The sequence below is a fragment of the Gigantopelta aegis genome, chromosome 2 (genome assembly GCF_016097555.1).
Source record: "Gigantopelta aegis isolate Gae_Host chromosome 2, Gae_host_genome, whole genome shotgun sequence".
Taxonomy (NCBI): Eukaryota; Metazoa; Mollusca; class Gastropoda; order Neomphalida; family Peltospiridae; genus Gigantopelta; species Gigantopelta aegis.
The window spans coordinates 47,718,168-47,734,744 of record NC_054700.1 but is presented as its reverse complement, the minus strand read 5'-3'; the positions used below and the strand labels follow the sequence as shown (position 1 = coordinate 47,734,744).

The 16,577-nt window shown below is 37.4% G+C and overlaps 2 protein-coding genes across 2 annotated transcripts; one reads left to right on the top strand and one right to left on the bottom strand.

Annotated features, from left to right (window-relative positions):
• Window positions 1-3,239: 3,239 nt before the first annotated feature.
• Window positions 3,240-12,032, bottom strand: LOC121386499 (F-box only protein 33-like). The gene is made up of 4 exons (XM_041517418.1): window positions 11,647-12,032; window positions 9,955-10,655; window positions 8,318-8,478; window positions 3,240-6,690 (listed from the first exon to the last, which is right to left on the bottom strand). Exons 1-4 carry the CDS (start codon window positions 12,030-12,032, stop codon window positions 6,556-6,558), a joined length of 1,383 nt encoding a protein of 460 aa, XP_041373352.1. The 3' UTR covers window positions 3,240-6,555.
• Window positions 12,033-12,821: 789 nt separating this feature from the next.
• LOC121388788 (DNA/RNA-binding protein KIN17-like) lies at window positions 12,822-13,961 on the top strand. The gene has a single exon (XM_041520288.1). It carries the CDS (start codon window positions 12,822-12,824, stop codon window positions 13,959-13,961), a length of 1,140 nt encoding a protein of 379 aa, XP_041376222.1.
• The last annotated feature ends 2,616 nt before the right edge of the window (window positions 13,962-16,577 follow it).

Sequence of the window (16,577 nt, the reverse complement as noted above, 5' to 3'; positions counted from 1 at the left end):
AGGCCTACTTACAAAAGCTGCCAGTTAGTCTAGGCTCATATTGCAGCACAGTTTGTTCATTATTGATAGAAATCTAACATGATACGCAATTAGGTCTTCGTAATTACAATGGGAGTGACCATCTCGAGTTAACTGCCATAGTAAGATATTTTTGACTAATCATAATGCCTTTTTAATTACTAAATTTACATCTTAAATAAATGTTCTTGCTTAGAATATCAGTGTCAATATACCCAGTGTGTTGTTGATAATACAAATGTATGTAGTAGTTTAAACTTCTTTTTATTTCCTAATCTATAAATATCAGTCTTTGATTAATGTTTGAAAAAGTCACTAGGCCTCACAGACGTTTTGGCTAGTTGCCCTATGTATTATAGTAATACAGCTAATAATTTTCTCTAGCCCAAACCAAAAATTCATTAGCCAGGACCGAGTGCTAATAGATATACATCGAACCTTGAATCTATATTTTAGTTTTTGAACATACAAAATTATTAGGAGATGTAATCTAGTTTCAAATACTACAAACATAATAGAATGACTGGAAACACATTGAATATACAGACACTGATATTCTAAACAAGAAAATACAGTGCACATGCAACAGAAGTCATCCAAAAGGCTCTACAAGTCGGAAACATGTTACAATATCAGAAAACTGAGGATGGCATCTTTTACGTAAATCTGAACCTGGTTTCACACCACTGTTAACAATGATTCATCACGCTGAGACACCCGCCTCAAAAACATATGCATATTATTAATAATTCATCTTTGTACAGTGCCTTGATGCACAGACTGCAGAAAGTTAAAATCAGCTCTGAAATCAACACGTCTCTGTGTATTAACAATGAAAATTAATAAAATGTTTCTCAAAAATAAGTCTGCAGGTTTGTTTTCAGTCTTAAAGAGGCCGATTAAAAAAAAGTGGGCAGCCGATTCTACTGAGCACAGTGAGGTAACAGATGGAAGCAGTAACCGCCGAGCTGGCTTCGGTGGTGTCGTGGTTAGGCCATCGGACATAAGGCTGGTAGGTACTGGGATCGCAGCCCAGTACCGGCTCCCACCCAGAGTACATTTTAATGACTCGGTGGGTAGGTGTACGGTCACTACACCGACTGTTCTCTCTCTCTAACCATTAACAACTGTCAACTAACCCATTTTCTTGGACAGACAGCCCAGAGAGCAGAGGTGTGTGCCCAGAACAGCATATTTGAATCTTAATTGGATATAAGCACGGAAAATAAGTTGAAGTGAAAGTATCTGCCGAAAATGATCCCAATTCTGCCTACACTGTGTTACGTCTAATGGATACCGGGCACCAGATCAATCTGGTTGATCATCACAACGAATCAGGCCACCGATCTTATCGGAGGTCGGACTCAGGACGGGCGTGTTCGAAACCCTAGTGGTATATGGGCACGTTAAACTAGTTATCATCATGATCATCACCAGCCCTTGTGCAGAAACTGACAGGTGGACAAACCCGCATTCAACTGATGTGAGAACTCGTCAGTGCCGGCCAGCTCTTGGTTAGAAGATAATTTTGCCAATTATCAAATTAAAACTTCAACAATCTGCAGTAATCCAGTTATTTTTTAACAAAACATCAATTATTAGATGAAATGGGTTTTTTTTGGCAAATGTAATGGGTTGTTTTTTTTGCAAATGAAATAAAATTGCCAACTGGGTTTTTTAATTTGCAATCGGCAAGATTGGCAAATGCTAGAACTATCCCTGCCTCTGTGGCATTATAAAACATTTGTTAATGACTGGTTTGGGTGATCACATTACATGTTAAATGAATATGATGGTGCAAGAACGAGTTGAATTGTACATGCTCATAACAAAACCTACTGAACACGGCCCTGCAATAATTTTAAGCGAACATTTTACCTGCATATATTGTAAGAAGTTTATGAAAACTGATTTTAACTTTCACACTGCAGAGGTACATTTTTTCTTCCTACACAAACTCAACAAATTGTTTAACAGAATTGCATATTATCTGAATAACGTTTGTCAAAAAAAAAGATGAAAAAAAAGAAAGAGTAATAATAATAACATGGCTGAAAACATTTTGTTTTTCAAAAATATCACACACATGATGGAACCGCTAAGAAGCTGTGGAATACAAACAAAAACTTCAATTCTGGGTGTAATAAATAAATCAACGAACTCATTTTGGTGTCGAGTTATCACAGATCAGCAAAGTCTTGTAGCGTTTAAATCCAGCTCAAACACAATCGTCTAAACATCACATATCGTATTTCAAGATGGCACCTGAACATTTTGACCAGCATCACTTGGAAATATTCACAAACTGTCAATTGAAGACACTGAAAATGTTTTTTCTTCTTTTTTTCAGTTTTGTTGTTTTTCACTGGAATGGCAGTTGATGACACTTTTTTGTCTTCAGTTTCGTGAAACAAACAATTAATTTTACAAATTTTGCAGAACACAAACCTGAACACCCCTAAAAATCTGAATTATCAGGGGGGGGGCTTTTTTCTGTGAAATGTGATACAACTGGCCAGTGTGCATAACACTAACAATGTCTTGGTCTTTGTTGGTACCTTCCCTGAGTGTTGAAACAAAACCTCCATGACCAGGTTATGAACGTAACAAGTAACAGAGCGCCGTCAGAGGAAACGTACAGTGATCTGTAACATGAGGTGTGCTATCCACTGGAATGTTGTCGTCTCTTCACTGATCTACACAAACAACCATTCTAGAAAAAAATCTCACTTGAGGCAAATGAGTTTTGCTGCACGTTCTGCAAAAACTGCTTTTGTTGTAGTCAGTTTTTTTAAACAATAGGTCAATCAAGCCATTTCAATTTCTTTAAGCTCTTCTAAGAAATAAAAACAGTCGAAAACTGGAACACCACAAATATATGTCTCTCAACATGACTAGATATATTTGCTAGAACTTGAGCACGTGACTTGGTCATGGGTGAATGAATACTTTAAAATGTAGCAGCCTTGTTTGTTCTGATTTGAAAAGAATGTTTTTTCTGCTTTTCTTTTCATTAAACTTTGACGAACTGTGGCTGGGAAGCATGTAGACATATAATTGCACTTGAATTGTTTTTTTGTTTTTTTACTTCTGTCAGCCAAGCTTCGACAACCTCTTGTTGGAAGAGCAATGCATGACTAACTGCACTTCAGTGTACTTGTTTTCACATGTCTGCCAAGCATTGAGTAGCCGTGAGAAGGATGAGCTTGTAATGCTAGAAGTTTCCCTGTCCATAAAGTTAAGTATGGACTACATCTTTGACTAAAAACTATGGTAACATAACTATACTTCAATTTCATTTCTCTTTTTTTTCTTTGTTTCAGCTATGCTTTGCCTAACCATGGATGGAGAGAATACATACTTAACTGCACTTCAGTTTTAGTTTGTTTTTCTTTTCTTTCTTTCAGCTACGCTTCGCCTAACCATGGGTGGAAAGAATGCATACTTAACTGCACTTCAGTTTTTGTTTGTTTTTCTTTTCTTTCTTTCAGCTACGCTTCGCCTAACCATGGGTGGAAAGAATGCATACTTAACTGCACTTCAGTTTTTGTTTGTTTTTCTTTTCTTTCTTTCAGCTACGCTTTGCATAACCATGGGTGGAAAGAATGCATACTTAACTGCACTTCAGTTTTTGTTTGTTTTTCTTTTCTTTCTTTCAGCTACGCTTCGCCTAACCATGGGTGGAAAGAATGCATACTTAACTGCACTACAGTTTTTGTTTGTTTTTCTTTTCTTTCTGTCAGCCAAGCTTTGACTAGCTATGGTTGTAATGCTATGATCATGTAATAGTACTTCAGTACCTTTTCTTTTAGCCAGGTTTTGTCTTGCCATGGTTAGAAAAGCAATGCACTTCAGTGTTTTACTATTAGCCAAGCTTCGTCTAGCCACGGTCGGAAAGAATGCATATTAATACACTTCATTGTTTTCTATGTATTTGCACTTCACAAGAGTTTTTTTGTTTTGTTTTCTAGCCAAGCTTTTGATTAGCTCTGGTTGGAAACGACATGCTGATGTGACTTAATCCTCAGCACCATTCCTCATCAGCCAAGCTTTGCCTATCCTTACTTGGAAAGAATACACAGACTATAAAAACACATCTCAACAATTTTTTTGTTTGTCTTTGGACTAGCTTGAATTGGACAAGCCATGTAAAGTTTTGTAAACACATTTCAACTGAGATCAAAGGCATGATATAGTTCGTAACATGTTGATGAAGTTTAACTCGTATAAATTCACGATGCAGTGACATAATTCCTCGGTTGTAAACACCAATCTCCATGTACTCGGTAATGTTGTTCATGATGATTCGTATAACATATACCTTTGTAACATACAATGCACCAATGTCAGTTATCTGGGTGGTGACAATATTTTTGACACGTTCCGATGAAGACACATAATATATATTCTGTAAAAAAGAACAAATCACAATGGCAAGTTCGTTCCTATGATTATTAATGTTTGTATCACATAACTTAAATTTCCCTGACAAAGTTGTTTCAAACAACATCCCTGTTGCTTCCGTTTTGCTATGAGTTTCTTGTGTGTTTTTTTAACAAATACAAACACATTTTTTGTAGCACATTTGTTTGGTTAATAATATAAACAAAAATCGAATTCAATATTGTGTGGAACTATTTGGCAACACTGTGAAAAAGACAAAACATAAAATTATCATCTGTAGTTGGACTTCTATATTCAAAGGTGGAATTTAAAACAGATAATAACACTGTACTTGTGTGTAGGCCTATCACAAAGTTGGACACCTCCTAATGCCTTGCTAAACACTTGGTGGCTTACTCTTGTTTTCAAAACAAATCATTGGAATGTTATACACAGTTATATCAGTTTTCCCATAAACATTATACTAGATCACAATGGTGTTTCCTTGTTCCCCCCCCCCCCCCCCATCCCCACCAATCTGCTGTTGTACATTTGTGCAAATTCATATAAAATCATGTAGTTAGTTAAATATGCGACATACTCTGAAACATTAATTTGAAATACATTCCAATTCTGTCAATATGAACTGGTTTGTCTTTAAAAAAAATTAAAATCAATAAATTCAGGGTTTCCCACATTCGAATCACAATAGAATTCCCTGAGATTTCCCTGATATTCTTTGCTAATTTAAATAATTTGTTTGCAAAACTGCCTTCAATAACTATTTAACTCATGTGATTTTCTTATTTGAAAAAAAAAGAATAGCCTACTAATTAAAAAAAAAAAAAAATATGGTACTTTATAAATATATTCTTCCACTAGAAATTGGAAATTTTACCCCAAACACTAGTGAAGATGAGTAATATTGGTATAAAATTCCCCAACATTCACAAATTTATCAAAATACCAATGATTCAACACCATAAATTTCTCCTTGCAGTTTATAGGAACCCTGAATATGTATGCTACAAAAGAACAGTAGAAGAGGGCTTAGTAAGTTGTCAAACTTGTGCCCAATTCTTTTGTTCTTTGTACAATAAAATATGTTTGCAATCAAAAGAACAGTATACCAATTAATTTTGTAGCTGAACTTCTTTAACACTACACACAGTATATAATAATACATTTATAACTTTCCTTGGGTATATGAATATCAGACACTAGATATATTTCAAGATACCTGTAAAAATGTTAATGGGCAGACTAGAAAGTTATTCAATATATTTATGGCCGCTACCTTTTTTTTTTTAAACTATGCTAACCTATCTATCTTTGTACCAGTACCTATTAACTTGTCCAGGCTTAAAATTGTGTAGATTAATATCTTGTTATGTCATATTATGGTAATCACCTATGGTTAAATTGTATTTTTCAAAAAACATTTTGACAAAGTTTACATACATTTAGCTTAAATCTTGTAAAACTGTCTGACGTTCCAAGTTTTCCACATTACTAGCATACCTGATAATTCTGAATAATCATAAATAATCTATAATATAACTATTTCAGAACAAGATGCAAAAATCGATACACGATAGAACAGAAAAAAAACAAAAAACTACAAAGCACAAAAAAAAGAAGCAAACAAATACACACATAAAACCCAAACCAACATGACAACGACCAAGATAACATGGTCAAACAACTAATACAAATGCTCATCCTCTGAAACATTCTATTAATATATAAAAACCAGTAGAGATTGCATTTCTGATGTTTAGGCCTGAAGAAACTTAAAAACAGGCTTAACAAAAACGTACATAATATATAATCTCTTCTTTTTTTTTCTTCTGTGTATAAGCATAATAAAAAATTATATATAAATTTGGCTTCTTTATAACAATGGGTTCTTGAGATCTTAAAATTCCATAGTCCATCCAATATACAAATACATATTCAGTTGTTCAGATGACGGGTGTTGATGGATGCTTTCGTTATAGTTTTCCTCCAATATACATAGTTAGTTGTACAAATAACTGATTTTCACGTATGCTTTCATAACATTAAAAAAACTAAAATCTGCTAATGTGTTGCATTATTATTTTCAGAGCTTAAAGCTGCTTGTATTTCAATTTCCTGACTGTGGTCATGAGGTCAGCAAGCACACACTTGGTCAGCAAGAAGTGTCGCCATGTACGTCTCCTCTGCATCGGCCTGGTCGTCAAACACGGCTCGCGGCAATTCGTAATCTTCCAGTGTACGCCATTCTCTTTTCAAACTTTGCGATACCTGGGTACAAAATAAGGAGATTATTAATCAGTGTTACTAGCTGGCTTCAATGTAATGGTCCCCCTTCTTCATATAAATTGGTAAGCACATAGATAAAAACAAGCTTTCTGAAACTACTGCTAAAGCCATACGTCCCCTATAGGACCCATCAAATTTTAGTATCTCCCAAGTTCAAAGGCCATAATTTTATTAGTAACAAAACATGATAAAGATATACAAATTTTTTTAGTTCAATATCTTGAGGCACTGCAAAAGAAAAAAAGGCTGGAAAACAACTTTTCTTATCTCCTAACTTCAAGAGCCAAATCTCTGTCAAAAAAAAAAAAAAAATCTGGTAAATTGTCACTTAAGCCAAACTTGATCTGTAACAGTACATGAAAAAGCTAGATACAAAATTTCAACTCAATATCTTGAGCCACTGTCAAAAAAAACATCCGGAAAACTATATGTTGGACAGAAGAACAGACAGACAAGATGGAGATGAAATGTATAGTTCCCTCCGGTTAGACCAGTAGGTGGCTAATCATTTTGAATGATATCATTAGAAATAGAAATCGAAATTATACCCGTTTCCGTGAGTAACTAAATGTCAACCACATTATTCATTGATAGCACAAAAATAATCTCTTGAAGTGGACTCTTTGTTCAATTTATATCACAAACAATCAAAACTAACCCATAAAATGATTGTTTATTTAGTTAATTGGTTGCTTCGTTGACATGCCTTGACATGTGGATACCGTTTTGCTGTGTATTGGGTTATCTACGACTTCAATGGAGATCAAAAGAATATGTGTCAACTACAAGTTCTCAACTTTTGCATGAGTCTCACTGCACAGAAGCATAGCAGACATAAGCCTTAGGAGTATTTGTTTTGTTGGAAGGCACTGGTTACAGCTATCTACTAAATTATTTATCTTTGACAGTAGTTTCGAACTCACAAACGTCAGAAACAAGACTGCTTACAGTTACATAATTTATTCAACCAATCACAAGTTGTGTTCTTTTATGTCCACGCCTTCTTACTGTGTATACATTGTAACAGTTGACCAATGGCAGTCGACCTCTTATAATTACTGTTGCATGAAGGATAGTTTGGAACCAGACGTCAAACACGATTATTTATAAATATATTTTCCAAATAATTATTATTAAATGAAAAAAAATATATAAAAAATAGTAAAATTCCAGGACTTTCCAGGGGGTTGATTAATTTTTCCAGGAGTTTTAAGCACTTTCCAGGATGAAAGTAAAATTTAAGCACTTTCCAGGGTTTTCCAGGATGCGTGCGAACCCCGTTATTAAAAAAAAGTATTGAATTATTGTTTGTTTGTTCTAGGTACTTTATTTATTGTTTATTTTATTTTACGTTATTTTTCTTTAACTCTACTGCCCCCCAAAACATTGGTAATATCACAGCCTAGTAGATTAAGTAAAACTAAATTCAAAATTTGAAAAATTGTGTGTATATTTAAATACTGTTCCAATTTTTAATACTCTTTCACATAAAAGCAGAACACATGCGATCCAACCACAATTATGGCTGCCATCTTGGTTTTCAAAATGGCTGCCATAAAAAAACTTATTAATGACATCTGTGACTGCGTTACACTAGAAGATTTGTTACCATGGTGTGAAAGTCGTCACTGACAACGCCTAGCGAGACCCATGCACTGTCAGCTTTCTCCTCCACCGTGGAGATACAACACCGCGGAATGTCCAGTGTCTTCAGCGTATCACCACGGAGACGCGCTATGGCGACAATATTTTCTTCAGCAACTTCGTAGCCTGAAATTGTGTTAAAGAAAATCATTAGTCACAGTCTAAGCCAAACATTTCACAAAAAATGACAAAAACAATCAGGTTAAAACAAATCCAACAATCATAATGATTTAATACTAGAAAAAAAGGACATAACATATAAGAAAAGGTATAACAGTTTAGCTATTTTTTTTTTACAAAAGTGTACCGGTGAGATCTAGATGTGTATACAGGACAGCACATACCATGGCCTTTATAGGGTTCTAAAGTGCATCAAAGTCAACGTGATAAATGCTGTACCCAAAATATGCATGCCCAAATTGTAAGTGCAAACATGCTGACTTCAAAACCACTGAAATATTTTGTTTTAATTAAGTTACAAAACTGAAACCACTGTAAACCAAAGTAAAAATTCTGGTTTTGAGGGGTATCTGGTTTAGAGAGGTTCTCTTCTGTACTAATATTCAATTAAAAAAGGGTTTTTTTTTTTAAATGTCTGGTTTGAGCGAAATTCCAGTTTGGAGAGAATTCTGGTTTACTGAAGGTCCCATTTTGAGGGGTTCAGATGACATGGAACAAAAAACAAGTCCACTGATGGTGATTTGTCCTGTGTCCCAATCGTACCTCAGGCAAGTGTTTTACCATTAACATGCAGCCTATACCTATAAACCGAACGACACTGATTTCACATAAGCAGCTATACACCCTTAGTTTGTCGGCAGGACGCAACTCAGTGGTAAAGTGCTCGCTTGATGCACGGTCGGTTTTGGATTGATCTCCGTTGGTGGCCCCATTGGGCTATTTCTTGTTCCAGCCAGTGCTCCACAACTGGTGTAATAAAAACTGTGAGATGTATGTATGTGGGATGGTGCATATAAAAGATCCCTTGCTGCTAATCGAAAAGAGTAGAACATGAAGTGGCAACAGCGGGTTTTCTCTCTCTATATTTGTGTGACGCTATATAGTCATAAAAAAAAAAATGTGTTGAGTGTGTTGTTAAACAAAACACTTCCTTCCTTCCTTAATCAATATCAACAAGTTTATCAGTTTTCTTTCACATAGATATACAAAATTCAAATGACACGCCACAAATACTTAACAAAACCATCTATTCAAAAGACATCGGCAACATTGCAAGTATTGACCTTTGACCAGCTATGTTTTTGGAATGTCGCATTTGCGCAGTTCAAAAGTCCAAAATTATCAATATAGTACATGTATTGTTGTGTATTTTGTCATTTTCCTTAACCCTCTGTTTAAATGATTTGGAATTTCAGAGTCGCAGATTCAATGAAAAGAAACAAATTAAAATAAAAGTTAGTCAGAAAAAACCAGATCGCCCATCAGACTGGTAGTTACATTTTTTTAGCTTGTCCGTCAGAATTTTTACTCGCATTTGGCGAGCAGGTGAGTACTTTCTGCACCCCTGCAAGCTCATATAATAATCTCTATTTAAAAAGCCTATCCGACCAAATAAAATTTTTCAAAAAAACAAAACTTTACCAATAACGGTGAGATGCTCCAGTTTGGGACAGCGCCAGGCCATCATGACGAAAGGGTCGGGATCCTGACTCAGCTCGGAGTAGACGCCTGGTGCACTGTCCACCAGCCCATCGACGATGTGGACCGTGCGCAGCGTGTCACAGTGGTGTGACCACAGGAAGGTCACGGCCGCCAGGCTCACCTGCGCGCAGAAGAACTGCCGGAAGTGTGCCAGCGGCATGCTGGGCCGCAGGATGTCGAGCAGGGCAGAAACGCCGTCATAGGAATGGACCAGGTTCAGCGTGACACGCAGCGTGTCATTGCTGTGACTCGCAATTCGCCGCCATGCATCGTTGCTGACACCGCCGCTGCCATGGTCGTGGTCGACGCCATGCACGTGGACAGTGAGCGTGACGAGCCCCGGGCTGGCCGGGTGGGCGAGGCTGTCAAACAGCTCGTTAGACAGGTGGTCGTAGTCCAGGCTGAGGTGCTGCAGCGCCGTGAACGAGCGGAACATCGCCGGGGAGAGATCCACGATGCCATAGCTCTCCGAGTTCTCCTTGACGCTCGCCAGGTGCAGCGAGCGCAGGCATGACGAGTGGTGCCGCTGCAGAGCCTCGATCAGGGTGCCGCTGTGCACCAGGAGGTCCTCCACACAGCCCAGGGAGAAGTGACGCAGTTGTCGACTCTGTTTGATCAACGCCTCAATCAGATCGAGATATCTGAAACAAAAATATATATATCATAATTAACATTATATTATATTACCCAGAGTTAATACTAATAGCGAATTACAATGTGTTCCCTTATTTCTTTTCATAAGAATAGTGGCTTCTGCCAGTGACTTACACATACGGTTTTAGTGTACCCACTTTTACATCATAGGTTGGCAAGTAGCTTGTTTGAACTAGCTTTACTTACAATTATGTTCGTCAAGACCACTAGCTCTAGGTCCCAGTTAGTGAATTTTCGGTCTGGGCTAGTGGAAATTATCAACTGTATTACTATAAAGTATAATACATAGGGCAGTTGTCAAAGCTTCTGTGAGGGCTAGTGACTTTATCAAGCCTTTTCAAAATGTTTCACCCCTCCCTAAATACTGAAGTTACCCTTTTTAAATGTTGCACACACCTCCCTGGAAATATCCTGCATCCGTTATGGTATTATGCATAAATTTCACCCATAATGCACCTGTGTAAACAGGCATGTGTGAAGGAATTTTAACAGGGTGATCTTTGCCATGGTGAGCATAGTTTATTAAGGGGGTGGGGGGGAGGGTCTGTCACGCTCTCCGAAAAGTATATTTCCAATTATACTGAAAAAATTAATCTTAAGCAAGGGGGTTTCGACTCCTGTACTCCTCCCCTGAACACATGCCTGGTAAATATTACTACAATAACTCAGAAATATTATTTTAACAGATGCTGAACATTTTGCATTTAACAACACTACACTGTCAGACTGTACAGTGATGACAGCTGGCTTGCCTACTATGAATAAAAGATATTTCAAGGCATTTTGTTAATTTTATTGCTAAAAATGTGCAAGGTTCATTTTAATATTATTACGCGGTGTGTATTACACAATTACAACAAATTCTAAGTAACACGATATAAAAATATGGCTTGATCTTTACAAAACTGCGCAGCTTCTTTGCCAAGGTCGTGTCGACCTGCTGACGTCACGACCAAAACAAAAACAAAATCTGCTTACTTGTCAGTTACATGTACCGAGTCTGCCTCCGAACATTCAAGATGGCAGCTCAGTGGCTGGAGCGAAAAATACTGTAGATTCTTGTTCTTTGAGAAAATCTCTAGCAACCTTCCACATTCTCTCACTTCAGATATATTGTGAGAGTTGAATTTGACAACAGCATGCGAAATAAAACGTCCACATTTTCCCGCTAGGAACTTGGCCCCTTCTCGATCGCAGCTGTCAAGTTTAAAAACAATGCGTTTCCACAATGATGGGTGAAACAGACACGATCTCCATCTCTTACACACCGAAGAAGCTTTTATTCGATCTTTCAATGAAAGATATGAAAGAATTTCAACGATTAATACACTAGGCACTTCTGCCCAGTTTTGCCCAGCAGCCATTTTCTACATATCTGACGTTTCAAGTCATGTGACTTGTCATACTGAGGGGATTTGGTCAAAATTTTATTATTTAGAATAAAATTATGCTTAAAATAATAATTGAATACAGTTTTCTTGAGATAAAATTATTGATATAACATATATAAAGTAGGACAATATCAATTATTTTATTTGTTAATGTAAAAAACACTAATTAGATAGAAAAGAAAAAAAATATTTTGAAACGATCCCGGATATTGATAATAATAGACTTACACAAGTCAGTTGTCTTTCATAAACAAAACGTAAAATTAACAAAACCACTACCACCACCACCAAAAACAGTAATACTAATACTACTAATACTACTACTACTAATAATAATAATAATAATATACCCCTTAATTTACATCCTTTTAATTTTAACAATTGATCTTTATAAAGTGAATATGAACCGCTAGACTTTCACAAGTCATGTTTAAAATGTAAATCATACGTTTTATTACGTGTCACATGCATGGCTATATGAGTATTTCAGACGTAGCAATCGTTGTTAATACGTTTCAGTAGTAGGTGTATATATATTTAAGAGAAATATGCGACTTGATCATTTGAAACAAACGAACACTGTAGACAACGCGTTAACTGTAAGTTGTTTTAATTTACTTCTATTTGTTCTAAAACCGTGTTTTTTATAGCCTCCTAACCATTGAATTATTACTGTGAAACATGGAATTACAAAAACTCAAATGGTATTGTCATCGGTGTCAGACACAATGTCCTGACCAAACTGAATTTGAACATCATATTATGACAAAGGAGCACCAGTTTCAGTTGTTAGCATTTGCAGAAGATCCACTAACGTTCACTGAAAAGTACTCGACTGCTTTTGAAAAGGGATTTCTTCATGTGTTAAAAACAAAATTTGGATCTGATGGAGTTAGTCCCACTAAAGTATACAAACAATACATTTCTTGTGAAAAATGCATCTACTTGAATGCTACGCGCTGGAACACACTTTCAGAATTTGTCCGCCATATCGAGAAGAGTCATAAGTGTGTTGTTCACCACAGAAAGAAAGGTCGTCTGCTGAGACTGAAATCAGAGGAAAGCGAATGCACTCAAAGAAAAAGAAAATTTGTACCCGAGGACGACGAAGCCAGATGGAAGGTGGTAGAAGCTGGAATAAACGCCATTGTAGGCCAGAATAGATTTACTTTATCACCAGAAACAACAAATGCAGTAAATGTCGCTGTAGATGAGAATAGGGCTACAGTTTTAATGGACCAGCCAAAGGGAAAACAAGTCAAAGTTAGACCCAAGATTACAATGAAACTGGTAAAAAGAATTTATAACACAGAACGTATTACACCAAATTCATTAACAGATGAGGTATCACATTGTCCAGCTGCAGAAATTGTATCTGATGAGGAACCGGATGTTTCTAGTTCAACATTTAGGAAAACTTTCAGACACAAAATCAGTCTCGCAAGACGCCCTAGAACAGCAAAGGAAACGTCGACCCTAAAAAGAAAATCTGCACTAGACATCATTATGGAACACGAAGAGGCTGAAAAGGAACAGTTTAACAGGAAGGACTACTGGTTGCATCCTGGGATCGTTGTTAAAGTCACCACACATAAGTTAGGTGACAAATATATTAACAAGAAGGCTGTAGTGCTTCAACTCGTTGATGCCTACACCGCAATGATTCAGATGCTGAGCAGTGGAGGTGTGTTGTACGTGGACCAAGAGCACGTGGTGTCCGTGCTCCCGTCATGCAAGAAGCACGTGCGGATTGTCAACGGAGCGTACCGGAACCAAGTCGTCATTCTAAAAGAGGTGATGCCACATGGATGTTCGGTGTCAATATGTGCCGGACCTTTTAATGGAAGAGTTTTAACTGGTGTACGATCAAAGGATATTTGTAAAATACACCATCCAAAATAATGATATGTATTTATTATGTAACATTTTGTTTTAACAGATACATTATCAAACTTCTGCCACACGCAAAAAGGTGTCTCAAATTTAACACACTGTCTGGAGCTTTTACAGACATTAGGGCAACCCCCCCCCCAAAACAAAATTAAATAATAATAATAATAATAATAATAATAATAAAAAAATAAAGCTTTAATGTGCAGAAATGAACTACGTTTTCAGAGGCGGATCGAAAGGGAGGACCAGGAGACCCCCCCCCCCCCCCCCACACACACACCTAATTTATATTCAAGTGCCTCTTTTGGAGGTGGTTTTTGTTCTTGTTTTGGGGGGTTTTGTTGTTTGACTGTTGTTGTTGTGGGGGTTTTGTTGTTTGTTTTGTTTTGTTTTTTGTTGGGGGGGGGGGTTTGTTGGGGGGTTTTCGGTGGTGGGGGTCATTTCCTCTTTGGCTTCACTAAAAAAATGTTTCCTGGATCCGCCGCTAGTTTTAGCTAAAAACTTGTATATATCGTGCATTGGTTTTAGGGGATTATCAACGGATGTGTGTTTATTTTCGTATGATCAGGCGCGAATTTAGATGGGGCTCAATAGATCCGGGGACCCATCTACTTTTGGTTGAGTAATTATATTTGTCTTTGTATAAATTGAAGAATCTTGTAACCAACGCCACGATATGAAGCATTAATGTTAAGAGCCCTTCTGTTACAAAAACCTGATGTTTTCAAACTAGTGGAAGGAAAACAGTTAAATAAATTATTTTATTGTTATAACAAATGTATAATAGCGATAGTGTGTATACAATTAGGCACATGTACTAATATTTATATTGTATATAATTAACTGAGTATTGTTTCCTTAACTTCTTTTTTTTTTCGTTTTAATTTATTATTTTAGTTTTGTCAAAAAATAATGCTGTTAAAAAAGATATACCCTTCAGTGTCAAGAGTCTCAATCAGTTTGCTTTAAGATCGATTCAGTATTTTTTCTGCACGGTAGAGCTCTCGCCCGAGGTGCTTGTGTCGTAGGATCGAACCATGTCAGTGGACCCATGCAGACTATGATCGTGGGTTTATATTATTATACTCCCGTCCCAACCAGTCCCGTACAACGTATATCAAAGGCCGTGGTATGTGCTGCCTGTCTGTAGGAAATGCATACAAAACGATTCCTTTCTGCTATAGACTTCGTGTTAAAAATGAGTAAACGTTTGACATCCAATAGCCGATAATTAATAAATCAATATGCTCTAGTGGTGTCATTAAACAAACAAAAAAAGCCCGTTAATTTACACTGCTATCGACAGAAGCATGAAAGCATTCTTTAACTTATCTCCGTGCTTATGTCCAATTAAGTTTCAAGTACGCTGTCCTGGGCACACACGTTAGCATATCTGGGCTGTCTGTCCAGGTCAGTGAGTAGGTCAGTGAGTTAGTTGTTAATTGTGAGTCGTTTAAACTCGCTCTGGGTGGGAACTGGTACCGGGCTGCGAACCCTGTACCTATCAGCCTTATTCCGATGGCTTAACCACGACACCACTGAGGTCATTGGCACGAAAGCCGGATTGGAAAGAAGCAACCGCTCCCTCCCTCCAGGCCCCAACACCCACCCCACAGGCGCTGGCACCTTCCGACTCATAATGGAAAGTAATTATTAAAGTTAAATAAAACATAAATTAATATGTTTTTAATTATTAATAATGTTTTTTCTAAGAATGCTAAAATTTATAGTTATAATATTTCAGGTACTAGGCTAACCGCAGCTGATTATGAGTGACAGCCCAGAAGAGTTACGTGAAATCTGTCGAGTCAGCATAATATATGTATTATGATAAGGTGTACACCACAAAATTACTGGATTATGTCTATATGTATTTTACACACACACACACACAGAGAGAGAGAGAGAGAGAGAGAGAGAGAGAGAGAGAGAGAGAGAGAGAGAGAGAGAGAGAGAGAGAGAGAGAGAGAGAGAGGGAGGGAGGGAGGGAGGGAGGGAGAGAGAGAGAGAGAGAGAGCATAGCATTACTTGCCCCCACTCCACCCCACCCATGGGCTCTATGGGGCGTAGCCGGTGGATACACGGGCATTTGTCTCGGTCCACAACTGGTGTAACAAAGGCGATGGTATGTACTATCCTGTCTGTGGGATGCTGCATATATAAAAGATCCTTGCTTCTAATCAACAAAAATAGCCCTTTGCGTGGCGACAGCGGTTTAAATTCCCTTTCTCATTATCTGTGTGGTCCTTAACCATAATGACTGAATCAATATAACAGTAATTTAAAATGTATTTAGTTCGTCGTTAAATAAAACACACCGGCCTCAGTGGCGTCGTGGTTAGGCCATCGGTCTACAGGCTGGTAGGTACTGGGTTCGGATCCCAGTCGAGGTATGGGGTTTATAATCCAGATACCGACTCCAAACCTTGAGTGAGTGTTCCGCAAGGCTCAATGGGTAGGTGTAAACCACGTGCACCGACCAGTGATCCATAACTGGTTCAACAAAGGCCATGGTTTGTGGTATCCTGTCTGTGGGAAGCGCAAATAAAAGATCCCTTGCTGCCTGTCATAAAAGAGTAGCCTATGTGGCGACAGCGGGTTTCCTCTAAAAAAATCAATGTGCTC

What these genes read in the sequence shown, in the direction of transcription:
- LOC121386499 (XM_041517418.1), bottom strand. Translation starts at nt 12,032, where the DNA reads ATGGCTGCTGGGCAAAACTGGGCAGAAGTGCCTAGTGTATTAATCGTT. An exon ending in TCGGTACATGTAACTGACAA is followed by an intron (nt 10,656 to 11,646) that starts GTAAGCAGATTT and finishes TTTTTGTTTCAG; the next exon opens with ATATCTCGATCTGATTGAGG. An exon ending in GTGACGACTTTCACACCATG is followed by an intron (nt 6,691 to 8,317) that starts GTAACAAATCTT and finishes TTTTGTACCCAG; the next exon opens with GTATCGCAAAGTTTGAAAAG.
- LOC121388788 (XM_041520288.1), top strand. Translation starts at nt 12,822, where the DNA reads ATGACAAAGGAGCACCAGTTTCAGTTGTTAGCATTTGCAGAAGATCCA.